Source organism: Lichenostomus cassidix, chromosome 5 (assembly GCF_008360975.1).
Source record: "Lichenostomus cassidix isolate B80296 chromosome 5, HeHo_3.0, whole genome shotgun sequence".
NCBI classification, from domain to species: Eukaryota; Metazoa; Chordata; class Aves; order Passeriformes; family Meliphagidae; genus Lichenostomus; species Lichenostomus cassidix.
The window spans coordinates 2,299,700-2,325,481 of record NC_139486.1 but is presented as its reverse complement, the minus strand read 5'-3'; the positions used below and the strand labels follow the sequence as shown (position 1 = coordinate 2,325,481).

The 25,782-nt window shown below is 56.5% G+C and overlaps 2 protein-coding genes across 2 annotated transcripts; both read right to left on the bottom strand.

Moving 5' to 3' along the window:
* Positions 1–10,928: 10,928 nt before the first annotated feature.
* On the bottom strand, positions 10,929–15,890 carry PTGER2 (prostaglandin E receptor 2). The gene is made up of 2 exons (XM_085060962.1): positions 14,994–15,890; positions 10,929–12,400 (listed from the first exon to the last, which is right to left on the bottom strand). The coding sequence occupies exons 1-2, from the start codon at positions 15,837–15,839 to the stop codon at positions 12,161–12,163; spliced, it is 1,086 nt and encodes a 361-aa protein (XP_084917088.1). The 5' UTR covers positions 15,840–15,890; the 3' UTR covers positions 10,929–12,160.
* Positions 15,891–20,934: 5,044 nt separating this feature from the next.
* On the bottom strand, positions 20,935–25,093 carry PTGDR (prostaglandin D2 receptor). Its single transcript, XM_085060961.1, has 2 exons — positions 24,051–25,093; positions 20,935–21,912 (listed from the first exon to the last, which is right to left on the bottom strand). Exons 1-2 carry the CDS (start codon positions 24,855–24,857, stop codon positions 21,646–21,648), a joined length of 1,074 nt encoding a protein of 357 aa, XP_084917087.1. The 5' UTR covers positions 24,858–25,093; the 3' UTR covers positions 20,935–21,645.
* Between the last annotated feature and the right edge of the window lie 689 nt (positions 25,094–25,782).

Genomic DNA, 25,782 nt, shown 5'->3' with positions numbered 1-25,782 from the left:
ATTCCTTGTATTGGAAGTGGATTTTCTAAAATTCCTTGTGTTGGAAGTGGATTTTCCAGCCCATCCCAGACCATGGCTGGATGGCCACAGCCCCTCCTGGCAAGCCTCATTCCGTGTCCAGCTCTGTCTGGGATACAGCTGCAGGAAGAGGCTGCTGCAGCAGGAAGGAGGCAGCAGAGGACATTGTCCCCAGGAGGGAGATGCTGCCAGGCAGGAGCAGGGCCACGGGAAGGACAGATCTGCCTGGACAGATTCCAGCAGCGCTGCCAGGATGTGGAGCAGGACAGGACCTGGTGAGCTGGCTCATGTCCCTGGGGCTGGCTGGGGACAGGGAGGCTGGCAGAGTTGCCAGGTGAGGCTGGGCTGCTGCTGAGGGTGTCTGGAATAGCCTCAACCAGAGCTCAGCCCACCCCTGGGGACATCCAGGGTGATGCAATCCATCCTGGTACCCCGGGGCTGTGTTCCCTGTGCCCTCAGCATGGCATGAGGGGATGGAAAAGGATCCTGGCTGTCCATCATTGCCGGTGTGTCACCCCAAAGCAGCTCCCCAGCCTCACACAGTGCCTGTCAGTGTGGGGCAGGTGGTGGGGACTGAACAGGGACAATCTGGGGACAGACAGACAGGTGCTGGCCCAGGGGTGGGATGGGAAGTGATTGATGCCCTAATGGCAGAGCAGAGGAGCTGTGCTGGGGAAGGGATTGTGGAGGTTTGGGATGGAGCTGGGATGTGACATGAGGGAGGGTGGAGGTTTGGGTTGGAGCTGGGATGGGAGATGAGGGATGGTGGAGGTTTGGGATGGAGCTGGGATGTGAGATGAGGGATGGTGGAGGTTTGGGATGGAGCTGGGATGTGAGATGAGGGATGGTGGAGGTTTGGGATGGAGCTGGGATGTGAGATGAGGGGTGGTGGCTGAGCAGGATGGAGCTCCTCATTACACAGGGTGGCTCTTCCTCCTGGCACTTTCAGTATCCCCAGCCCCCAAGCCTTGCAGGGTGGCCAGGATGGGATCTCCATCCCTTCTGCCCTGTGCCCAGCATGGACAGGGGTTGGATCTCCAGGACACCATCCTGGATGGGGATTGGGATGGAGCTGGGAAGAGCAATCCAAACCAGCTCCTCGCAGAACACCTTCTACCTGTATTTTCCATTCCTACAGACATGCTCCACCTCCAGCCTCTCCTTCTGGCCCTGCAGCCCCAGCTCTGCCCTCCTGCTCTGCATTCCCAAGCCAGGGCCATGCTGGGGCCTCTCTGCTCCTGACTCACACCCAGAGGGTGAAGTCAAAGTCCAGGCTGGAAGAGCAGCAACCACCACGGACCATCCCAAGGTAATCCCTTCCCAGTGCCTTTCCTGCTGCTTCTGCAAACTGGGAGCCCCCCTGGGGTTCCAGGGGGCTGTGGAGGGAGCAGAGGTGGCACATCCCCTGTGGGACATTGCTGTTCATTGTCCATTGTTCCCTCTTGGCTCGGACAGGGAGCGATAAGTGGGGAGAAGGCAGCACTTTTCCTGCTCCCCGACAGGTTATTTCCTGACCTCTCCTTAGGTAAACTCAGCCCTTCACCTCCCTGAGAGTTTGCTTTGCTCTCCTGCATCCTCCAGCACGGCGTGGGGCCCAGGAGAGCTGCCTGCCTCTATTAATAGCCCCTGGAATTGCCAAATCCCTCCTGTGTGTTGAAAGAGTGGCCGCAAGGCCATGATTCAGCTCCGTGGTAACGCACGGGACACTTCCCCGGCACGGCTGGGCTGGGAAGGCTCCCAGCTCTGCTCCCAGCTCTGCTCCCAGCCCTGCTCCAGCCTGGAGGGTAAGCTGGGCTCTCCAGAGGGGAGGGGAGATGGGGAAGAGTCCATCAGCTGGGATTTCTTGGCTTGCTGGCAATGCAAATGGTGCTATTGCTAAACCTGGTGGTGTTCTCTGTGTTGGCCATTGCCCGAGCTCACTCTGCACATGGATCCACAAGGAGTAAAGTCCAGGACCTCAGAGAGGGCAAAGCCATGGAATCCTGGGATTATTTAAGTTGGAAAAGCCCTCTAAGATCATCTAATCCAACTGTTCCCTCAGCGCTTCAAAGTCTCACCAAATCATGTCCCCAAGTGCCACATCTAGTACCTTAGAATCCCTCGAGGCATGGTGTCTCCACCACTGCCCTGGGCAGCTGTGCCAGTGCTTGGTGATCTTTTCCATGAAGAAGTTTTTCCCACCTGGCAGTGCTGCTCCATGTTCCCACTCATCCCCGTCCCCAGGGCATCAGCAAAACCCAAATAAATAAATCCATAAATAAAAAAGCTGCCCAAACCCAACCTATCTGTTTATCCTCTCTCTGTGATTTCCAGCAGAGTTGGAGACAGGAGTTGGGAATGTCTGTGGCTTCCAGCTCAGACATAATGCTGCAGCCTTGGCTTGTTGGATGTTGGAGCAGAGCAGGCGATTGGGAAATTGGTCCCAAAAGGTTTGGAGGTCCCAGCTGGGAATGGGTCACCTCCTGTGTGTCATTGTCACCAGGGTGGCCATCCTGGGTGGGAACAGGGCACGGTGAGGGTGTCATCCAGCCTTCCTGTGCATCCAGAGGGACACCTAGTCCTTTCTCCCAGTTTGCAACTGGTGGGTGCAGCTTTCTGCACTGGGAGCAGGATGGGGATGCCCAGCAGGGACTGTCCCCAGTCTGGGCAAACAGGGATCTCTCTCCCTGGGAGCCAAGAGAGAAAGCCATGGAGAGTGACATGGGAGGGTGGGAATGTGATTCAGGCTGTGTCACCCAGGGCAGCACTGCCCTGGCTGGAGGAAATCCCTCTTGATTCACAGCTTGGGAAGTCCTGTGGCTTTTTGGGGCTGCGGTGACACAGTGATGCCACCCCACAGCAAAGAGGGCTCTGGGTGATGTGACACTGCCAGGTGCCACCATTGCTCACCACGCCAGCAGCCTGGCCTGGAGGATGCAGGAAGGCAGTGACATCCCAAGGATGACACACAGCTCACCAAAATGCTGCCTGACAAAGAGAGAAAGCTGGAATTTTTCCCTGGCAGGGATTTCTCTCTTCCCTTCTCACAGCCAGCAGCACAGTTTTAGGGACTGAGCTCCAACTGGGACAGGTCTGACATATTTGACTTTATTTCTGCTTCCCAGGGAATGGGAAAGGCTTCCCAACATATCCTGATGGCAGAGCTTCAACTATTCCCCTGGCAAGCCATGTCCTGCTGTGTCAGAGGGGCCAGCTGGCTGCAATTCCCGGTTTTTCCCCCGTGCTGACCTGGCAGGACACCCCCTACACCCCTTATCCCCATAAGGTGGGTTTCCCACCCATGGGTGAATCCCTGGATAGACCCCAAGTGCCTTGCTGGGGGTGGAGATCCCTCAGAAGGGGGGGAGTTGAATCCAGGGTTGGATTTTGGGAACCACCAGCCATCACCAGCTGAGGTTGCTCTGCCTTCCTCTGTACTTGGATTTGTTCCCTAAATCCCAGCTCATGTCTGCTGCTGGACACAAACTCCAAAGAGTCCTTCCCTGTGAGCCAGCAGGGCCAGCCCTACACATTCCTCTCCCCAGCCAGCTGCCCCAGTAGATGTATGTCTTTAGGATGTGAGTTATTTAGTCTTATTTAATCACAAGCCTCCTGTTGTCCATTTCCTTTGGACGTCCTCAGCTTTCCATGAATTTTTCTTGAGCAACATCCCTCTGAGATCCCGGGGATGGCTGGGAATTGAGTCAGCGGATGCAAGGACTGTGTAACTCTGCTCTGCTCTCTCCCACCCATGGATCTTCCCTGATCCATCACAGTCCAAACTCTTCTGTGCATCCACCCTCCTGTGTAGGGAAAATGAGTGCTGGGAACATCCTGCTGCTTGATGTCTGGGATATGGAGCCAGGCTGGGAGAGCTGGGAATGTTCACCTGGAGAAGGGGAGAAGCTCCAGGGAGAGCTCAGAGCTCCTGCCAGTGCCTAAAGGGGCTCCAGGAGAGCTGGAGAGGGACAGGGGACAAGGGATGGAGGGACAGGACACAGGGAATTGTTTCTCACTGCCAGAAGGCAGGGATAGGTGGGATATTGGGGAGGAATTCTTCTCTGTGAGGGTGGTGAAACCCTGACACAGGGTGCCCAGAGAAGCTGTGGCTGCCCCTGGATCCCTGGCAGTGTCCAAGGCCAGGCTGGACAGGGCTTGGAACAACCTGGGATAGTGGAAGGTGTCCCTGCCATGGCAGGGGTGGCACTGGATGGGCTTTAAGGTCCTTCCAGCCCAACCCATTCTGGGATTCTGTGACAGGAGATGTTTTTTCTCAGACTGGCAGTCAAGTCCATTTTCTTGCCCAGACAGAGAAAGATGATTTTTGCCCCTCCCAGCCCCTTCCCAGCTGGCAGCTCTACTGGTCACTTTATCCTCTGCAGAGCTCAGCTCTTGCTCATTCCTCGTTGCTCTCCTGGCCATTGTCCCCTCACAGTGACCTCTGCCTGCCCTGTCCCACTCCAATGTCCCCAGCACGAGGCTCTGTGGGATTTTCCAAGCCACAGCAGCTGTTGATTTGTGTTGAGAATGTCCCACAAACTGAATTTTCAGCCAACTCCTTGTCCCCTTCCATCCTGGCTGTCCCCCCCTGGGCTGTGGCTCCCTGTGGGATCCACCCTGCTCCCCTCAGCTGCTGCCATCCCCTGTGGCCCCCTGAGAGGGCAGGGACACTCTACAAGGGGTTTAGACCCTCTACAGGGATGAGAATCCTACAATGACTCCCTACAAGGACAGGGATCACCCTGATAAGAACAGGGACCCTGATGCTGGGACAAGGATCCCACAGGGACTGCCCTGCAAGGATGGGGACCCCAAAGGTGTCCCCTCTGAGCTGTGGGCTGCCAGCAGCCTTCCACTCCCAGAAAGGCACCAGTGAAGCCAAGCAGGGGTGAAAGGACAGTTAAATAGGATTTTAAAATGTACTGTGTGAAGGAAAGTCTGAGAGAAAACACGCCCGACAGAAGAAATCCTCCCTGGCTTAGCACGTCCTTCTGAAAACACACAATGACTTCAGAAAAATGTGAGAAAACACATCTTCCCTCCCCAGAGGGGAAAAAAATAGAGAAAAGCAGCCACGTGATGGTGTTTGGTGAGTGGATCTCAATCCTTGTCCCAGCGGGGATGGGGATTTGGGGCCATCAGCAGCAGAAATCCCTGAGAGCCTAAAAATCCCCCTAAAAAAGTTGCCAGACGCTGGATATTTGCTCCAATGCTCCCAAACAGAAGGGATGTGCCACCCCAGGGCCCTTCAGCCCCCCTCTGATTACAATCAATAATTATTGTTTATAAACTTTGCAAACCCTGATTTATCCCAACAACTGCTGTGCATTAATCCCAGCCATGAATAATTAAGGGAATCACTCTTGTGAAGCTCTGGAGAAGTGTTTGGCACCGTGGGAGCACTGGGGATTTGAATCTGAGCCCAGCAGCTCCATGCTGCAGTTGGAAGTGGTGCCAGTGGGATGGAAAATGCCATGCCTGGGGTGGGGGGCAGAATTGGCCACAATGCCCTGGTTTGGGCAGAAACTCCAACAAGGAGAAAAATGCTGAGGATCTCTGCATTTTCTGGGGAAAGCTCCCTGGGGAAGGAGCTCTCTGAGGGGAAAGAGCTGCTGGAAGCAGCAGATGTGCTGCCCTGGATGTGCTGGGGTTGGGTTTTGATCCCTAAACCCTCTCAGGCACAGCAGGAGTTCTGCATTTTTCTCTCCCAGGATGCTCCCAAACCCCTCAGCAGCACCAAGGTTTCCAGAGCATCTTGTTGAGGTTTCTAGGGCTGATTTGGCTGCCAAAACTGGGGGATGCAAAAGGTAATGAATGGCAAAATGACAATGAAGGTAATGAATGGCAAAAAGGGATGATGGCAAAATGCTCCCTCTGAGAAACCAGCTGGGCACAGCAATTCCAATGGTCAGACACAGCAGGACAGAGCCTGGAAACTTTCCCCTTTCTCCTGTCCCCTTCTCCTTTCACTTTTTCCCTTTTCTCTTTCCCTCTTTCCATTTTCTCTTCCTTTCCCCTTCCCATTTTCTTTGTTCCCTGTCTCTTGCCCCCTTTCCCTTGTCTCTTGCCCCCTTTCCCCTTCCCCTTTTCTCTTCCCCTTTCCCCATCCCGTCCTCTTTTCCTTTCCTTTTTCCTGATTGCCCTTCCTCCTTCCCTAGTTCTCTGTCCCCTTTCCCTTTTCCCTTGTCTCCTTTCCCTTTTCCCTTTTCCCTTGTCCCTTGTCCCCTTTCCCTTTTCTCTTGCCCTCTTTCCCCCATCCTCTTTTCCTTTTTCTCTTCTTGTTTCCCATCCCCTTCCCAGTTCCTTCATTCCCTGTCCCTTGTCCCCCTTCTCCCATTCCCTGTCCCCTTTCCCTTTCCTTTTCCCCTTTCTCTTCCTGATTTCCCTTCCCCTTTCCCTTGTCCCCTTTTCCTTTTCCTTTTCCTTTTCCTTTTCCTTTCCCTTTTCCTTTCCCTTTTCTCTCGCCCACTTTCCCCCATCCTTTTTTCCCTTTTCTCTTCTCGTTTCTCATCCCCTTCCCTTTTTTCTCTCTATTTTCCCCTGTCCCCATCCCTATTTGCAGAGGCTCCCTGCTCCTTCTCATCCCCCTCAGGGCCATTGTCCTGCAGGAGGGATCCATTCTGGGAGCAGCCCCAGGGGACCCCCAGCTGACCCGGCGTGCTGGAGGAAGCAGGAGCACTGCACAGCTTTCCAAAACTGTGATCATTCCGAGATGATGAGCAGCTTCCTCCAGGAGCCCCAGGGAGCACTTGGCAGAGCCTCTCAGCAGGGCATGGGCTGCTCCTGCCTTCCCCAGGCCCTGCTTTGCTGGGAGTCAATGCCAAGGGCTCATCCTGACGGATCTGCAGCTCAATCCAACCCCTGCAGGGCCCTCGGGGAGACCTCGTGCCTCTGGACGAGCAATTCCCAGCCCTAATTGCATGGAAAAAGGTCTTGAGCAGAGGAAACAGCAGCTGCTCATGACAAATAAATGTTGTCTCGTGTACACATCCACTCCCCAGGACAAACCCCATGGCCAAAGCTCTGGTAGCACGAAAAGTCCAGGGATAAACAGGCTCCAAACCGCTTCTTGTAAACAGTTCCTTTGCATTTTAACTCTGTTCAAAACTCTGTCTGCTTTTGATGTTTCACATCTGTGCTGGCCCTCGCCATTTCCTCCTGTCCCCACGCCAGCAGATTGATAAAACCTCGTCCCTGCTGTGGTGTTTGGGATCCTGGGCTCCCAAAAAATGGCATCCAGAGTGGATTTATCCATCTTGGTTCTGCCAACTACTGCCATGCTGCTTTTCCAGCACCTTCTAGGTGCTTTCTGGGGCTGGAATTGCAGTGCAGAGGGAGGAGTTGGAGCTGGTGTGGGTTTGGGAGGGTGATGAGCTCAAGGAGTTGTCTCTCCCAACACCACAGAGGGGAAACTGAGGCAGGGAAATCATAGAATCCCAGAATGGTTTGGGTTGGAAGGGACCTTAAAGATCATCCCATTGCACACCCTCTGCCATGGCAGGGACACCTTCCACTAGCCCAGGTTGCTCCAAACCCCATCCAGCCTGGCCTTGGACACTGCCAGGGCTGGGACGTGCCAGACCTGAGGGCTGGAATTTTGGCTATGGCAGGAGCTCAGTCACAACCCAGCTGGTCAGAAAAACAAGCTTTTACAGGTGTTTTTTTAGAGAGTTTTTCCTCCAGCCACAAAATGACACCTTCTGCATCTGGGGCAGCTCAGCAGGAACCACTGTGAAACCAGAGCCACTGGGACACAAAACCCTACAAAGATTTATGGTCTGACTTACTCAGCAACCCCAGGAGCTTTGCTGTCCTCCTCACATGAGTTCAGCTCACGAGGCTGCTGACAGGGTCCTGATTTTTCCTAATAAGTGGGGTTTTTGGGAGAGTTCACAGGTTCATCATGCAGGGCAGGCTGGTAAGCCATCCACCCCACGCCACGATGCCCCGAAGATTTTATGGCCCTATAAAAATCAGATGCTCCCTGTGAGTTTGACACTGTTTAGTCTCTTGGTTTGGAAGATTTTGGTCTCTTTGGGAGCAACACCAGCAGCATTTCCCTGCGGATTTGATGGACAGGGATGTTTGCACATTTCAGGGAAAGCAGTTAAAGTTTAAAAAAGCAGCTCGGCCCGGGAAACCCTGGCGATTTCCAGGAGTGTCCCCAACACATCTCCCGCCTCAGGCTGTCAAACAGGGACACGATGTGCCACTTCCAAACCTCTGGAAAAACCCGCGGGCACCAGGGAAGAGCCACCCCGCCCTCCCTGCCGGATGCATCAGCACGGAGAGCAGCGAGTGAGGATATAAATTCCCTCACACCTCATCTGGATGCTCTTGGGGAAAGGACTTTCTCCATGAGTGCACAAACAAGCGGTGGCCTTGGACACTCAGTCCCTCCTCGAGTCACAGCCGCTGTATTTTTAGCTCCACATCCCAGCCAGGCTCGTAAAACTTTCCCTCCTTTATGTTTTCAGTTTCAGCGGATCATCTCGGGGCTCTGGTTGGATTTTTCCCACTGCCTCTTGTTGGTTTTGTGGTTGGATGTCCCCCAGTTGGAGGGGGAAACCCTGGGGGGCTCTGCTCCATCCAGCCCTTTGCCTGGATGAGTATTTTGGATAAAGGATGGATCAGGGAACTGCAGGGATAGAGGGATTCAGGGATACAGGGATACAGGGATTCAGGGATACAGGGATTTAGGAATACAAAGTCCAGCCCCATTCCAGGATTCTCCACCTCACCCTCCCACCACAGCCAGCTCCACCTCCTCCAACCCAGGAGGGCTGCACCTCCATGGAATCATGGAATATTTACACTGGAACAAACCTTAAATCCCATCTAGTTCCACCCTGCCATGGGCAGGGAGACCTTGCACTAAACCAGGTTGTTCAGGCTGTTGTTTTCCTGTCAGAGTGTGAGAAAAACAGAGTTACATGAGAAAATGTCTGGGCACAGCCACTCTAAATGAGGAGGTCACATCCACAGCTAAAAAAAAAAATAAATTGTTAGGCTGGAGAAATTGGAGAGTTTGTGGTAATCTGGGGAAAACTCACGAGACCTTCATCCTCTGCAAGGATGAATCCAAAAGCCAGAACAAGAATTATTATTATTATTATTATTATTATTAATATATCACAGAAAAGCTTGAAAATTCAAAGCTCTGCTGGGAGAGCTGGGGGTGTTGAGCTGGAGAGGAGAAGGATCAGAGAGACCTCAGAGCTCCTGCCAGGGCCTGAAGGACATAAAGACTTGCCTGGAGCTTTCCTGCACCAGCAGGTTTCCGGTGTGGGAATAAAAAAGTCATTAAGGGCTGGCAGACAATGAAATGAGACTTTGTCATCTTGCATTTGAGCCGAGCAGACGTCGAGGGAGCTGATGAGAGGCAAATTAATTTGCCTTTTGCAAAGGTTCCTGCGTGATGGTAATAAAAGCAGAGCTCTGTGCAGGCTCAGGGCTCAGGAGGCAGAGATTCCTGGTTCTCCATCTCCTCACAGAGCCCTGATGAAAGCTCTTTTCTCCTTTGGAATGGGGAAAAGGAGTTTTTTTTTATTCCAGGGCTCGGGGGTAATCCCTGGCCAGCAGCTCAGGATGAATCCCAGCAAAGAGACTCAAGTTTCAGGTGGTTCCTCTCCTTGCAGGCAGCAATTTCTCTTGTATTTTGGCGTTAAATTTGATCCAGCTAACTTCCCAGAGCCCACCTGCCAGGATTGCTGCCCTGACTCTGCTGCAGCACAAAGCAGATCCCAGCGGGACGAATGCTGGGAGGTTCTCTCCCAGCCCAGCATTTCCTGACAAGGAGCCATAAACCTCCCAAAAAAACAAGCAGCTGCTAATTAGTGGTCAGCAGCCGAGCTGGGGGCTGGCAGGAGTGAATCCTTGGCTTCTGGGAGAATCCTGCCTTGGGGTTGTACCCTGTGCTGCCACAGATCCTGCCGTGTCCTCTTCCCACCCTGTCACATCCCTCAGTCCCAGCAGGATGTGACCACCTCACCATTTCCAACATTTTTCCCATTTAAAAAAAAATTTTCCTTCTAATTTTTGCACCCCAGGCAGCCTTTCCCTCCGGCTTAGAGGAGAATTAGGCAACTGCTCCTGAAATTCCAGCGTGAACAACCAGGTCATGACCATCTAGATAAATAAAGCTCACTGATCCATGGCTCTTCCCGAAGATTTTAGCTATTTTTCCAGCCAAGCACACACTGAGACATGATGGGAGCACCAAACCCTGAGCCTGGAATGTGTCTTTCCTCCTGCTGGGTGCATGGCTGAGGGAATAATCTGGGAAGGGACAGCTGTGCCCTCCAAGGATGCTGCCAGGTTTGGATTCCCAGGAATCCTGGGCTTGGCACCAGGATGGATGACATTCCATTCGGATTCCACCATCCCATTCCACCCCAGCTTCACCAGGCACACCTGGCAACCCGATCCCAAAAATCCCACACCCCCTCCAAAGCCCCCCCAGCCACAGGGGTGCTGCCAAAAAACCCTCTTGAGCAACTGCAGCCCCTGCCTGACATCTGCCCACAGGCGTTTGGGAGGCCAGGAAACTTCCTGTGGCTGTTGGCTGCCTGACAGGAGTGATGACCTCAATGCTGGCTTTTTTTAGGGTGGGTATTTTTGGGGGTTGTGTTTTGATAACAGGTGGGAGCTCAGCCTGCCTCCCCCTGGCTGTGGGATGGGCAGGTTTTAGGGAAGAGCACAGAGGTGGGAGGATTTCTGCAGCTCAGGGGGCAGAGGGAAGGTGGAAAATGTCATTAGGCATCTGTGAGACGCAGTTTAGTGTCACTTTTTAGGGAACTGGAGGGCAGCCACTTCCCTCTGCTGCCCTCTCCCCTCATTCCCGTGGTTTCATCCCACGGATGCTCCAGGCCAGCCAGACATTTCCTCCACCTCTACATCCCCAGCACAAACCCACGCATGATTCAGCAGGCTCCTCTGAGAGACATTTATTATTTAAATAAAAGAACTCTTCTCTTTTACATCACCTCGAGTCACGAACCACGGAAAAGCCCCAAATCTTGGCACCTTTGGGCTCCCTGAGCAGAGCTGCAGCTCCCAGACGAGACACAACACTTGAAATGCCCCAGGGTGTGTTGGATGCTGCTCAAATTGGGGGCTTGAGAAAATTCCCAATGGCAGTGGTGACCTTGGACTGAGGAGTTGGATGCTCCTCATCCCAGGGGAAACCAGCCTGGAGTCCCAGAGAGCAACAGGAATCCCAGAAAACAAACTAGTGGTGTTGGAGGATGCTGCCCAGCGAGGCAGGATTGATAACCTGGATGGTTTTGCACTTGGTTTTTTTGCTTTTATTGATTTTTTTGGGTTTTATTTTAAATATTTGTCCTAGTCAAGGCCAAGCCCAAACCCCATCACCCTGGATGTGGGTGAAGCTCATGGCTGTGACCAAAACCTCTCATTCCCTGGGAAAGGCTCTTCATTCCCTTTGTTGGCTCTTGCAAAAATCACAGGGCAAAGGGAATTTCCAAATGGATGCTGAGAAGGGGCTGCTCTGCTCCATCACAGCACCAGGGAAGGGCCAAAATTTGGCTTTTTTAGTACCTTGGTGCCCCTCAGGGAAACACCAGTGCCTAAAATCTCAGGGGTGTGGGGCAGACAGACAGACAGACAGACAGACACAAGCACACAGACACGCACCTGAAAAAGTGCATTTCCTCAGGCAACCAGCCTGAAAAAGGGGGAGTATTTGAGGATACACTGCTCCCTCCCTCTCCTACCCAATCCTTAGGGCTCTGGGGGCACAGATGGGTGTTTGCAGCCCCCCAGCCCCATCTCCAGGAGCTGTAGCCCTGCCTGCATCCCAAATAACCACGGAGACCTTGCTGGGAAGCACCCCAGCAGGGATTTCTGCTTCCCAACACCTCCCAGCCGTGGTGTTAGAGCAAATCCCCCCACACTTCACTCCCCAGCAGGGCTGAGCCCTTCTCCAGGTGGGATCAGCCCCAGGGGTGACAGCAGCACTCAGGAACTCCTCAGCCCTTCCAACCTTGTCCCACTGGACTTTTGTCCCCAGGAGAGGCCACGGTGGCTTTCCAGCTGCTCCCCAGGTGACACCTGGCTGAGCCACCCCCACCCAGCCCACGCTGCCACAGACACCTCCCTTCACAAGCCCTAAGGCAGGAATCTCCCGGAATGGCCGACGGATCTACTGCCTGAAGATGTCCAGCCGTGTGGCCAGCTTGGTGACAGTGGCAGTCTGGCTGTCCGGGGCGGTGGGTGGCACCTGGCAGCAGAGCACGGAGCGCATGAGGCGCAGCACTGGTGGCCTCAGGATGGCAAAAACCCAGGGATCCACGATGGAGTTGATGGACAGGAAGCGCAGAGCCAGCAGGTCCCAGTCGTGGTTGGCCTCTCCCCTGCTGAACTTGTTCATGTAGGCACAGATCTGCAAAATCAGGGAATCGTGGGATGGGGTGGGTTGGTTGGGAATGGAAAATCATCTCGTTCCACCCTCCTGCCATTCCACCATCCCAGGGTGCTCCAAGCCCTGTCCAACCTGGCCTGGAACACTTCCAGCCACAGCTTCTCTGGGCATCCTGTGCCAGGGCCTCACCACCCTCACAGGGAAGAATTTTTTCCCAATATCCCATCTAAATGGGACTCTCTGTTGGTTTGAAACCATTCCCCCTTGCCCTTGGAAAAAGTCTCTTCATCTTTCTTGCAGCTCCTTTCCGGTACTGGAAGGTCCCAATTAGGTCACCCCAAAGCCTTCTCTTGTCTGGGCTGAACAATCCCAATTCTTCCAGCCTTTCCTCACAGCAGGGCTGCTCCATCCCTTTAATCAATTTTGTTCCACCTCTAGATTCACTCCTTTTGTGCTGGAAGGACCCCAGAGCTGGACACAGCCCTGCAGAAGGGTCTCACAATCACCTCCCTCAACCTGGGAGAATCCACTGGGAGAAAAAAAAAGCCAATTCTGGGCTCCCAGGATCCCAGCTTTCTGGGGCAACTGGGGCTGTCACAGCAAATCTGCTGACTCCATGGGTTTAAATGAACTTTAAATGAAAGCCAGCCCTGTGCTGTTTCATTTAGAGACCCAATAAAACCAGTGGCTGCTGCAGGAAGGTGGTGTCTCTCACCTTGAGCCCATGCAGGAGCAACGAACCTGGGAGATGGAGAGGATGAGAGGTGCTGGACCTCTCCGGTCCTTCCTGCAATGTGCCGACTCATCACGTCCTGCGGGGCTTCCTGGCAGGGTGACTCAGCACTCCTTACTCATTCGGGTCAGCCACCCCCTTGCTCCGGGCTGAGGGGATGCTCGGATGGGGGTGGGAAGCAGGAACATCCCTGCTCTGCCTGGGATCTGCCGGGTATCACCCCGGGATGGCACATCCCACGGCACGAGGTGGCCACAGGCAGCATTTCCAGGGCTGTCCTGAGCTCGGGGAGGGTTTGGGAGGGATTTGGAGGCCTGATGGGGTCGTGTGCTTGGTGTGCTCCTGGGAGGAGCGGTGACTGCTGTGAGCAGCCGGGGACAGGAGAGAAAGTGTCACCCCGAGGGGACAGCTGGGTTTGAGCTGCTGCCAAAGCGCAGCCCCACAGGGGAGCCAGCGATGGGAAAAGGGAAGCTGGCTCTGGATAAGGCTCTATCTGCTGCCACAGGGCCCATGGGATCCTGGCCAGCGCCGCTTTCCCAGCCTGTCTGCCCCGAGCACACCCCCAGGGCTCTGCCCACGTGTCCCCACCGAGGGGTTCCGCTTCCTGGTGACCGCAGCGGCCAAACCCAGGCTTTTTTGGGACACGGGAAGAGCTGCCCATCATCTGTGGGTTCATTGTCAGGAGCTGCAGTGCCTCTCAGGGCATTGAGGCTCCTGGGATGCTCGTGGGTATCTGGACATTACTCCTTTGTCCTAAAACCCCATCAGCCTGGCTCGGTTATTTCCTTTTCCCTTGGGAAAAGCAAGGGAGCATGAAGGGAAGGTAGAGTCTATTTAACACCAGGAGCATGAATTTAGCACTGGCTGTGCTCCCAACTTTGGTCAGGTCACTTCTAATGGGAACAAAGTGACCTCCTGCAGTGGGGATCACACACATGGGCAGGGGGGCTGAGGGGCTCCAGAGTCCACAATGCTCCTGGTGGAAAAGCACTTGGATGGGTGAAAAGTAGCCCTTTGGAGGGGACAGCCCAGGGCAGAGTCAGGGCATTTGCTCTCTCCACTTCCACACTTGGCTGTTTTGATCCTGGATTTCTGCTGGATGGGGCACGGGATGTGGGCATTTCCCTTGGGATGACACGTGCTGTGGCTGCTGTGCCAGCTCCCTGTTCCCAGAGAACTCCCATCTCTGTGCCTGCACCTCGGTGCTGCTGCAGAGGAGTACAAACTGCTGTCTAACAGCCTCCTGCATCTCCAGCTCCATCCACAGAAATTTGGGATAACTCATCCCGCCCAGCTCAGACACCCTCTTCCTCCAGCCCAGGGCAGCTCCTTCATCCCATCGTTAGGAGTGTAATTGGTTGCTCTGCCATCTCTCACACTTCAACCACGAGTTCCTGGATCCTGGGAATTGCAGGGGTCCAGGGGACCTCCATCCACCCTGTCTCTGCCTGAGCCACACTGCCTGCCCTTGGAGAATCTGTGGGGTGGGAGGACACTTTTGCTCCTGCCACCCCATCCTCCTGCCACTCCGTCCTCTTGCCACTCCATCCATGTCACCTCATCCTCCTGCCATCCCATCTTTCTGACACTCCATCCTCCTCTCTTGTCACTCCATCCCCCTGCCACCCATCCTCTTGCCACCCCACCCTCCTGCCACCCCATCCACCTCCTGGCACTGAGGATACAGGGAGTGGTTCCCCCTGCTCCCCAACTGATGTGCAAATTGCCAAGTTCACGGCCGAGCTGGGATCTCCCAAGCTTCAGGAAGAGCAAAGCTTTGACCTCAACCCTCGCGGTCTGGGCAGCAGAGCTGGGGGAACCTTATAAAGGCAGAGAGAGCAGTGTGGGTGCCAGGGAAAGGTGACAGGCAGCGGCACTCACCGTGAAGGGCAGGGAGCAGATGACGAAGGTGATGGTCATGATGGAGAGCAGCAGGAGGTGGTCGATCTCCTCGGCCATGGAGAACATGCGCCGGGCGCAGCCGCTGCCCGAGCGGGGCTGCTCCAGCGTGGTCAGCCGGCGAGTCCTCTGCCCGCGGCGGTGCATGCGGGCCAAGTTCACGATGACGCTCAGGTTGCAGAGCAGCACGGCCAGGATGAGGAAGAGGAGCAGGGTGGCGTAGAGCAGCGAGAAGGTGACGTCCAGCCCGGCCGCCTCCGGGTCGAGCCGGTGGGGATCCAGGCGCATCTGGATGAAGCACCAGGTGCCGGGGCAGTACTGCACGTAGCAGCCGAAGCCCAGCAGGGGCAGGGAGCAGAAGGCGGCCGAGAAGGTGTAGATGGCCGGCAGGGCCACCAAGCCCGTGCGGGGGCTCAGGAAGCGCTCGTAGAAGTACGGCCGCCCCAGGGCCAGGCAGCGCTCCAGCGCCATGGTGAAGAGGATGAGCATGGTGGCGAGGCCGAAGAAGCTCATGGCGAAGCCGAAGTAGCGGCAGATGTGTCCTCCGTCGGCCAGCGCGGTGAGGGTGCGGTTGCGGTGGTAGGAGGCGAGCACCAAGGGGCTGACGGAGCAGGTGCCCAGCAGGTCGGTGACCACCAGCGCCAGCACCAGGACGTGGAACAGCGCTGGCGGGCGCTGCCGGGGCCAGCGGCGGCCGCGCAGGAGCAGCCCGAGCGCCAGGAGGTTGCCCAGGAGCCCCGCCGAGAACATGAGGGCGCTGACCAGCGGCCCGACCCCGGCCGGCAGCGCTGTCCCGCCGGGTCCGCACGCCCGCTCCGTCCCGTTCATCCCGCGCCGCCGCCGCCGCACGCCCGACTGCGCTGCCGCCCCTGGCACCGGCACCGGCACCGCCCGCCCCGACGGCACCGCCCCGAGCCCCCGGCACCGCCCCGAGCCCCCGGCACCGCCCCGGGCCCCCCCGGGCCGGAGCACCGAGGGATGGACGGAGCGCAGCCGGGGGACGCGCACGGACCGACCCCGGCCGGAGCGAGAGTGCCGGGGCTGGTCAGGGAGCCCCGGACACGGCCAGTCCCGGAGCGGTCCGAGAGCCCCGATGCCAGGCCGGGGATGCCGGGGTGGCCCCGGGATCGCTGGGACAGTCCCCGGTGCTATCCCGGCTCCGGCAGCCCCGAGACACGCCCAGTCCCGCTGCCCGAGCGGGAGCGGCCGGTGTCGGTCCAGCAGCCCCGGTGAGGTTTCGGGAGCCCCTCGCATGGCCAGCCCTGGTGCTGCCCCAGGACCCCAAAGCACTGTGACCCCCAGGGCCACCATCCCGAGCCTGGTGTGGGGTGGCTATCCCAGCTGAGCCCAGGAGGTCCCTATGGCCCCAGAGGTGCCCAGAACCGATGAGAACTCTCTGCCCCGTGGCTGGCACTGTGCCATGTCCCCACTGTCCCCCTGTCCTACATGTCATCAGAGGTCCCCAAGGGGGTGCAGCCTGTCTGGCCATGACCTCAAAGCCCATCCCATTCCACCCGCTGCCTTGGGCAAGGACACTTTCCATCAAACAAGGTTGCTCCAAGCCTCATCCAACCTGGAACACATCCAGGGATGGGAAATCCCAGATGCTCTGTCCATCCTTCAGAACACCACCCCTCACTGCAGCTGCCTTTATTTAAGCAGAGTGCTTTTATTGCTGCTTCACAGGTCACTCAAGGGTGGAAAATCTTTCACCTCCTGTGGCCCTGGGACTGTTCCAATAATTTAATTTTTGATTTACACCATACACCTTGTCCCCCAAACCTCAGTAAAACACTGCAGTGGACACAACAGGTTGCAGACACGAGAGTGTTTTTGGCTGGTTTTTTTTTTTTTTTTTTTAAACCACACTTTTGTAACAGGAACTTCGTAAAGGAAATACAGGGCATGGCAAACTCCAGGGCTGCGTGAGCTGCGGTTTGTGACAGCACCTCCATTTCCCAGGGGCCACTCCTCCTCCTGGCTTTGCTTTCTTCCCTCACACAGCTCAAAGGCCTCTTTGGAGTGGTGGGGAGGATGAGCTGAGGGTCAGGTGGCAAAGGCACAGCTCCAGCTCTGTCCTCAAGGTCAAAGCGATGGTTGAGATGGAGGGGAAGATGTTTTAGCTATGCCTGAGCACTTCAGCCCAGGTGGGCCAGGAAAACACATCCCAGGAGCTCTTTGAACCCTAATTCCACTCCTGATCCATGGACATATCCAGTGTAGGGAGCCATCCTGCTTGCTCCCGGAGGATTTGGTGGCACCCTGGCACCTTCAGCCCTCCTTTGTGGCATCCACAAATTCCCCTGAGGCTGAATCCTGCCTGATCCATCCAGGCAGCCTCAGTCTGCTCATCCAGAGACCTTTTCCGAGCAGCAGGCACCCTCTAGGGTGGTTTCTCCAAGGCTTTTCCCAGCCTCCCACTCCTTTCTGGCGTTCCTTGTCACAGCTCAGGAAGGGGTTTTGGCTTCTTGTGGAGCTCATTTTCCTGGCAGCTAATGGAGCCTTAAATACCCTTCTGGGGCTTTGGGCTTCTCCACTGACAGTTGTCTCTGATGGGATTTTTCTGCAATAATGGGAAAATTGCTGGGCTTTTGTTTTTTTTTCATTCCCCCTTGTGAGCTCGAAACCAGGAACAGGCTGCTTGGTACAATCTGTCCTGCCTTGGGAAGTGTTTTTCTTCCCTTTGCTTCCATGTTTAGCTCCTGTGTCTCGCCTCCAGCGAGGGCCATGTCAAATCCTAGAATTGTTTAGGTTGGAAAAGTCCTCTGAGACATGGAGTCCATCCATTCCTCTGCCAAGCACTGCTGAGGCCACTGCTGACCCATGTCCCCAAGTGCCACATCCACACAGCATCCCCTCCAGGGACGGGGATTCCACCACTGCCCTGGGCAGCTGTGCCAATGAAGAAATTTTCCCAATATCCAATCTAAACTTTCTGTGGCCTAATTTGAGGCTATTCCCTCTTTTTCTGTCCCTTTTCCCTGAGAGCACAGCCTGACTCCCCCGGCTGTCCCCTCCTGTCAGGAGCTGTGCAGAGCCACAAGGTCCCCCTGAGCTTCTTTTCTCCAGGCTGAGCTCCTTTCCAGCTCCTTCAGCCTCTCCTGGTGCTTCAGACCCTTCCCAGCTCTGTTCCCATCCCTGGACACTCTCCAGTTCCTCATACATCCTCCCTAGGTTTATTGGCATTGTTTTCCCTAGAAGAAGATTCCCAAGCTTGGCCCAGTTGGAGAGAACACTCTGGGCTTTCTAGAAAAGTTTCATGAACTTCACAGAGAGGACTCAGCCTCTGGAGTTTGCTCCATCCCTGGTGGGTTTTAAAGGATGGCTCTGGCTCCAGGGACATGGAGGAGTCCAGCCCTCACCTTTATGGTGAGTGGATTTCATCCTTTTCAAACCAAAATCCCATCTTATGTTTAGCAAATCCAGACAACACTTTTCTTCCAAAACTTTCCCATCCTTTGTTTTGTGTTCCAGTGCTTCCAGCAGCCTCATTCCCCACCCTAAAAAAAGCAGGGCTGAGGGCTGGCACGGCAGCTCCAGGTTTTGGTGCCTTGGCTTGTCCCGTTCCAGCACCTGGGTGCATGAGTTAAAAAACAAATCGAGCCACTCCTGGGCTGGCTGGGGCTCCTGGCAGCCCTGGCACTGCTGCCTGCCCAGGCACGAGCCTCCCTGCTTCCAGAATAGCTGAAAAATGCAGGCAGACAATAAAAAAACCAAACGGGCTCTTTGCAGGAATGAAACAATTTGTCGGGAAATGAGCTCCTGCAAAGTTGAGCCTGGATTTTGTGAGCTAAAATAAAAAAAACCACCCTGAGAGTGATTTATGTCCGGGAAAGGAGAGGGATGCAGGGTGAGGTGATGCTGGTGGCAGCAGTGACAGCGTGGGACAGGGCAGCTGGCAGTGCTGGAGGGTGGCAGTGACATAAAACAGCTCCGAAAAGAGCATGGCTGGTGGAGCTCCAGCCTGGAGCTGAGCAGTTTCTCTTTATTGCCTCCATTACGAGTCAGGTCTGTCCCTTGGGAATGGCTGGCACGGGAGCAGCCTGGCACGGAGGGATCCCGTGGGGAATGACTGAGCAGTGTGAGGAGCTGGGGGGAGGCTGTGATCAGGGAGAGCTCCACAGCAGCTCTGCCCTCCTCAGCTGGAGATCCCTGAGCTTTTTTGGCTCCTATTTAGCAGCATTTACAACTAACCCACGGATTGCCGGCGGTTTTTATTCCGATTTTTATTTACTTCATGTTTCCTTTTCCTTTCATTTTGATCTTTTCCGAACTCAGTAAGAAGAAGAAGGGGCTCTAAGCTCCGACAGAACTCCTGAAGCCCCAAACTCTCCGTGTCTGGGCACTGAAAAACGGGGTGTCCAAGGGACCAGCTTGGGGTGGAGAACATCCGTGGCCTCCTCGGCCCTGGCTGGGGACGTGCTGCCATCTCTGGAGAGGACAGAGACACGGCAGCCCCGGCAGCACCAGGAGTGAGGATTTATCTGCCTGGAGGCTGTTCTGGCTGCAGCCCTGAGCCCAAACCTCGCTGGCTGCAGCTTGGCTCACCCAGGCGGCTGGAGACTCCGAGTCTGTTCCCACAGCGGGCTGGATAGCAGGGAGGGCAGAATGCCGATTAAAAGTGCTGCCCAAGCCAGAGGAGAGTGTCAAGGTCGCTGGGATCTGTGTGATCCCAGCTGGGGAGAGAGATGCTGAAGGGATGGGGAGTCACCCATGGCTCTCTGATTTCATTCCTGTGATGATAAACTCACAGATGTGTCAGTGATGCAGTGTTTGGATCATCTTGGAGCTCAGGTGAAGCCTGGTTTTGCACCTTAATAAAGAACCTGGTTTGGTTTGTGTCAATTTAATTACTGCTTTTCACAGATCGTGGTTACCCTGGGATCTAAACACACACATCGTAGGGCAGGGACATTTCCTGGGGTAGTGACCTTTCCTGGGGCAGTGACCTTTCCTGGGGCAGGGATCTCTCCTGGGGCAGGGATCTCTCCTGGGGCAGTGACTTTTCCTGGGGCAGTGACCTTTCCTGGAGCAGGGATCTCTCCTGGGGCAGGCAAATCCTCGCTGAGATCACAGGCAGATGATGCTCTGCACACACAGAGCACCCCTAGCTTGTGTTAATTGCTGGATCCATGATCTGGGAATTCTTTTCCCACCTCAGTGATCATTCCATCGTTCTACATTGCTGAACACTCCCAGCCTGCCCGTGCCTGGTCTGTCTGTCCCGAGTGGATCTGTCTGGGGAGGAGATCCCCATTTAGGGGGACAACAAGGCGTTTCAGGGCTGTTATCTCACCCGGCTGGGGTGGAACAGATCCCGGGAAAGGCACGGCACAGGCTCGGAGCTGTTGACTCTGCAGCCCCACGTGAGCATCTCCAAGTCGATACCATGTCGGTAACATGAAACCAATCCATGAACCAACACTCATTTCCTTCTCTCTCCTCAGAAAACCCCGAGGAGAGGCCCTGAGCTGGCAGCTTGCAGGTGCCCCCAAAATATCCCCCAACACAGCTCTGCCCTTTTGTCCAGCCTGGAGAGCCTGGCTGGTCAAACAGCCAGAGCCAAGCCCAGCAGGTCACCTCCAAAAAAGCTCCAAGATAGAGTTTGTTCCTTCAAACCCAGAATGTGACACCGAGAGCAAACATCACGTGAGAGCAGGTAGGAACACGGCTACACCTTGCAAGGCTGAGCTAAATAGAGAGAAATATTCTCTGTCTTCTCCAAGGGCACTAAACAGTTGGTCATCATAATTTTTTTGGGCTAAATGGTCACTTGAGGCAGATATTAAATCCAGTTAATACGTGTGGTTGAGGGGAAATGGATCTTCCATTAAAACGGTTGCTCTCTTGCACGCTTTCACCGAGAGCTTGTGCCTCCCAGGCTCTGTGTTCTCTCAATTACTGCTCTCATTAGGGCTCAGGATGGTCATAAATACGGAATTTAAATAATTACAGCAGAACAGGTAGAGCTGAGCAACACAAATGCAACACTGGCGCTCGGAGGAATCAATTTTCCAGGGAAGAGCGAGACAACAGTGCATAAAGCACAGCCCTGCTCCTGGAATATGGAAGATCCTGGGCAGGGATGGAAGGATGGTGGGAATCCCATGGAGGGATCCCGCCTGCCCTCCAGCTCCTCGTGAATTATTGCTCATTTTTCTGAGTCCTGACACCCCAAAGGCTCCCTCCTGCCCCTCACCCAGCCTGGGACACCCCAAACAGCTCCGGATGAACGCCCTCGGCATGGAATGGGATTGTGCACGGGATGAAACAGAGCTCTGAACCACTTTTATTCCATGGGGACACATTCCCCACTTCTCCCTGGGTGTCCCCACTGCCCTGAACCTCACTGCAAACCCCTCCTGCTTTCCTGCAGCCGGGCGCTCCCTAATCCCTCCGCAAAGCGCTGCTGCTCGGAATATCCCCAGCTCCGCGGGAGCCCCGCCCGCTTCCTCTCGGGAGCGAAACCGCAGCCTGGGGAGGGGACAGAAACCCTTCACGGCGTCCCTCGCAGCCAGCTGGACGCTGTCCCCGCCTGCCACCGCCCTCGGGATGCTCCAGGGCAGGGATGCGGGGCCGAAGGCTCGCTCCTCATCCTCGCCAGCAGCCGCCGGCTTCTGCAGCAGCGCCGCGCTCAGGGGATGCCGAGCTGCGGGGGATCTGTCCTGCGCCAGCCCGGGGGACAGAACTGGCCCTCAGCCGCCGGCTTGGAGCCTTGCAGGGAAGCTTTGCGGGAGTTGAGCCTCCGGCAGACCCTGCGCACGAAGGAGCGGAAGACGGAGGTGCGGAAGATGATGAAGACCCAGGGATCCACGATGGAGTTGACGGAGAGGAAGCGCAGAGCGCTCAGGTCGGCGTTCTCGTTGAAATCGGCGGCAAAAGCGCCCATGTACACCCGGATCTGGCAAAAAAATGAGGGAATAGGGGGAAAATTGAGAGGTCAGGGAAATAGGGGGGATTAGGGAAGGTGTTGCTGCGGTGGGGATAAAAATATTCCTGCGAGGGCAGCGAAAGAAGTTTTAATCCCTCAATGTCCCTATGGATGGCATCAGGATGTGCTGTGGGGTGCAGATCCAGCTGGGAGTGGGGCTGGGTCACGGAGGGTGGTGGCACAGGGACACTGTGTCAGAGCTGGAAAGGTGGCCCTGGTGACCGGGGTGGTTTCATGGCTGAAGGAATCATCCCACCTTGGCAGGTGCTGCTCTGTCCCCAAGTCCTGCCGTGGATATCAGACCTGGAATCCATGGGATAACCCGGCAGGGATTGACACCACAGGGCTGATCACAAAACCAGCACGAACCCAGTCGAGCCAGGGCTGCTGGTGGCTGATAGCTCACGGTGTGGCTCCAGAGGGGACAGAGGGGACAGGAAGAGGAGGTGGAGATCGTCACCAAGGGCAGTGGCAGCACCCACGCACACCCCCCAATCTGATTTTGGGATAACCCCGCCTGTGGCACCAGCTCTGCCTGCTGAGGGTGATGGAAGGGTGGAATTGCAGGATCCAGAGGCAGGAATGGGGTGGGGGAGCAGCAAGAGCTCTCATGCTGGGGTTTTTCCACCCCCACCCCACCAGCGGGACCTCCATCCCTGGGCAAGAAGAGGGAGGATTTTGGGGAGTATTTCCCCCAGTTTGGGCAATCCAGTGAGGATCAAAGGGAGCTGGATCTACTCAGCACTTTTGGGACATGGGGGTGGGAATGGGGGGTTATTGAGGGGTCTGATGGGGTGGGAATGGGGGGATTTGAAGGGTCTGATGGGGGTGAGAATGGGGGGTTTTGATGCAATGAACTGTTCCCCCCAACCCTTAAACCTCTCGAGGGCAACCTCAGAGGAATAGAGGGTGAGGGAAGTGTTATTCCAACGGAGTAAAAGCAGCAAACAGATCCCTAATGGGTTGGGGGACACTGGGATGGGACTAAAATAATCACCCAAGCCCTCCAACACCTCTGGGACAGTGGTGATGATCGGGGGTATCATTCCAGGGGAATTAAAGAATGAAGTGACCCCATGGGATGTGGTGCTGGCAGTGGGTATTCCTGGGGCAATGGGGTGGGGGGGGCAAATATTCCAAGGAAATTTGAGCAATAAATCAACCCCCAGGACAGGGTGCTGAGGTTGTTGTGGTTATTCCAGAGGGATTAAAGCAATGAATTAACTTTCCCCATCCCAGATTGGGGTTGGAGGTTATTCCATGAGGGTTAAAGCAACAGCCAGGTCTCTGGGATAGGATGGGGGACACTCAGAGGGGGAAAAAATTACCTGACACCCCCACCCCGGTACCTCTGGCACAGAGTGGTGGTGCTGGGGGGTTATTCCGTGAGGGCTAAAGGATAACCTTTAATTTAAAGAAATTAAATTTACTTTATTCCATGAATTTTAATAAATTAAGAACCGGGGACACAGTGCTGGTGTTGGGAGGGGAGCAGCATCCCAGAATGGGATAGATGAGCCAGGGGGGTTTTAATCCAAGGGGATTAAAGAACAGCCTGACCCTCGGGCTCAGTGTGGTACGGGTGGGTTACTCACAGGGGACTAAAGCCATGAATCCCCCCAGCACATCAGGAGTGCTTGGCAGTTCCAGAGTTTATTCCAAGGGGTCAAAGCACCCCCTGACCCCCCGGGAGAGGGTGGTGGTGATGGGGGAGTTATTCCAAGGGGTTTTAGGCAAGACCTGGTCCCTGTGGGCAGAGTGGGGGAGTGTTTAGGAGGCAAAATCTTATCCCCTACGAGCTGGAGGTGGTGCCAGGGTTTATCCCAAAATCAGTGCTCTGATCCGGCCAGGACTGAGCGCTGCTGCTGGGGGGGATATTCCAGGGTCTTTGGCAGTGGTCTGACCCCCATGGACAGGATGAGGGACAATCCCAAGGAGGCCAAACCATGCATCCAACCTCCTCGCGAGGAGATGGCTTTGAGGAAAGATTATTTCCCAAGGAGATTAATGCACCGAGCGACCCCCGGCGAGGGACCAAAGGCACCACCCACACCCTCAGGGCAGGAAGGGGGGTTTCCCGGAGGCGGAGGGGCTGCGGGATTACTCACGATGAGCGGCAGGGAGCAGACGGTGAAGAGCACGGTCATGAGCCCCAGCAGGACGAGGTGATCGAGCTCCTCCATGCGCGGGGCGGCGGCGGGGGGAGCTCCGCGGCGGGGCTGCCGGCGCGCCATGCCGTACAGGTGCCGCATGCTGCTCACGTTGCAAGCCACGATGGCCAGCACCAGCAAGCCCATCAGGCTGGCGTAGAGCACGGGGAAGCCCAGCTCGCGCGGGCCGCCGCCGGCCATCCGGATGAAGCACCACGTGCCCGGGCAGTACTGCATGGGCACCCCGAAGCCCAGCAGGGGCAGCGCGCAGAACAGAGCGCACAGCCCCGCGGCCGCCGGAGCCAGCGTGGCACCCAGGCGGCGGGTCAGGTGCCGCCGGTAGAAGTAGGGATGCCCCAGGGAAAGCCAACACTCCAGCGCCATGGCCAGCAGCAGCAGGGTGGGGGCGAGCCCGAAGAAAGCCATGAGGAAGGCGAAGAGCTGGCACAGCACCCCCGGCTCGTCCTCGCCGCGTCCCCCCGGGCCCAGCTCGCTGAGGCTGCGGTTGTAGGCGTAGGCGGCCAGCACGATGGGGCTGAGCAGGCACTTGCCCAGCAGGTCGGTGACCGCCAGCCCGCTGACCAGCACGTAGAACACCGACACCTTGGGCGGGCGGCCGCCGGGCGAGCGGGAACGCCGCCGGTGCTGGCCCAGCAGCAACAGGGCCAGGACGTTCCCCAGGAGCCCCGCGGCGAACAGCACCGAGCTGGGCACGGCAGACTGCCCGCTCTCGATGTAGCGGCTGCTGCGGCAGCGGTAACCCATCGGGACGGGATGGGATGCGATGGATGCCCCGCTCCGCCTCGGGATGTCCCGCGCTGCACCGGGGTGCGATAAATGTCCCCCGCCGCGGCGGGACGGGATGATGTTCCGCACCGCACAGGGGTGATGTCCCGCCCCGGGATGCGATGGGATGGATGTCCCGCACCGGGATGCGATGGGATGGATGGACCTCACCGCGCCGCGGCTGCCGGCGGCGACTGTCCCGGCTGGGCGGGCTGCCCCCGGCGCGGAGAGGGGGAGGAGGGAGAAGGAGGAGGAGGAGAGAGGCGCGGTACAAGCGGGCACGGCCCCCGGGACTGCCCCTTCTCGCCGCCCGACCCGCCCCGGCCGTCGGAGCTGGGCTGCGGGGCGGGGGGGCTGCGCTGCTCCCCCGGCAGAACCGAGAGGCTCCCGGGAAGAGGGAGGGGAAGGGGCCGGGGGTGAGTGCCGGGGGTTACGGGTGAGGGGCTCCGGATGAGGGGAGCTGAGCCCCTCGGGGGTGGGCAGTGCCGGAAGGGGGACAGGGCTGAGCCCCGGGGGGTTAAGGTGGGCGAGCTGGGTCCAAGCACGGCGGGGGAGTTACTGGAGAGGGGGGACTGAGCCCTTGGGGGGTGACAGGGACAAGGGGTCCGGCTGAGCCCCCGGGTGACACAGGACAGGGGGCTGGGGCTGATTCCCTGGTGGGTGTCACAGAAACCAATCTGATCCTGGAAAGTGTTCCCGCCCGCGGCAGGGCGGTGGAACGGGATGATCTTTCGAATCCACTTCAACCCAAACAATTCTGAGATTCTGTGCTACGATTCACCCTGAGCAGATACCACATCTACCTGCAGCCCACCCCGCAGCTGTGCCCTGTGGTGGCACCGCTGCTGACCCCCAGCCCCTGCCAGTGCTCCTCCATCCCACCAGCAAACTCCGGGAGAAGCCC

What these genes read in the sequence shown, in the direction of transcription:
- PTGER2 (XM_085060962.1), bottom strand. Translation starts at nt 15,839, where the DNA reads ATGAACGGGACGGAGCGGGCGTGCGGACCCGGCGGGACAGCGCTGCCG. An exon ending in TCTGCTCCCTGCCCTTCACG is followed by an intron (nt 12,401 to 14,993) that starts GTGAGTGCCGCT and finishes CTGATTTTGCAG; the next exon opens with ATCTGTGCCTACATGAACAA.
- PTGDR (XM_085060961.1), bottom strand. Translation starts at nt 24,857, where the DNA reads ATGGGTTACCGCTGCCGCAGCAGCCGCTACATCGAGAGCGGGCAGTCT. An exon ending in TCTGCTCCCTGCCGCTCATC is followed by an intron (nt 21,913 to 24,050) that starts GTGAGTAATCCC and finishes TTTTTTTGCCAG; the next exon opens with ATCCGGGTGTACATGGGCGC.